General features: G+C 68.3%; 1 protein-coding gene across 1 annotated transcript in view; it reads left to right on the forward strand.

Annotated features, from left to right (window-relative positions):
- HOOK2 (hook microtubule-tethering protein 2) overlaps positions 1 to 284 on the forward strand; it is a 6,282-nt gene that overhangs the window by 3,765 nt on the left and 2,233 nt on the right. The window contains exons 14-15 of the mRNA XM_010569821.1: positions 33 to 96; positions 166 to 279. Coding sequence (XP_010568123.1) covers positions 33 to 96; positions 166 to 279 — 178 coding nt within the window. The remainder of the gene's footprint in view (positions 1 to 32; positions 97 to 165; positions 280 to 284) is intronic.

Here is a 284-nt window from a genome sequence, read left to right on the forward strand (position 1 = left end):
CAACTATCCATCTCCCCCACCACCACATGCAGTGCTGGAGAAGGGGACGGCCCCAGCAGGAAACCTAGCAGCCGAAATCCTCCCAGTGGAGCTGAGGTGGGTGCAAGGGGGGGTCCCCAACCCTGGGGCCCTCCCCAGATCCCCTGACCCCCCCGAACCCCCCAGGGAGACAGTGGCGCAGCTGCAGCAGGAGAACCGGCGGCTGCAGGCACAGGAGGTGACGCTCCGGCTCCAGCGGGATCAGCTCCAGCGGCAGCTGCGTGATGCCGACCGGCAGAGGTGGG

Source organism: Haliaeetus leucocephalus, unplaced genomic scaffold (assembly GCF_000737465.1).
Source record: "Haliaeetus leucocephalus isolate CR32 unplaced genomic scaffold, Haliaeetus_leucocephalus-4.0 Scaffold274, whole genome shotgun sequence".
Taxonomy (NCBI): Eukaryota; Metazoa; Chordata; class Aves; order Accipitriformes; family Accipitridae; genus Haliaeetus; species Haliaeetus leucocephalus.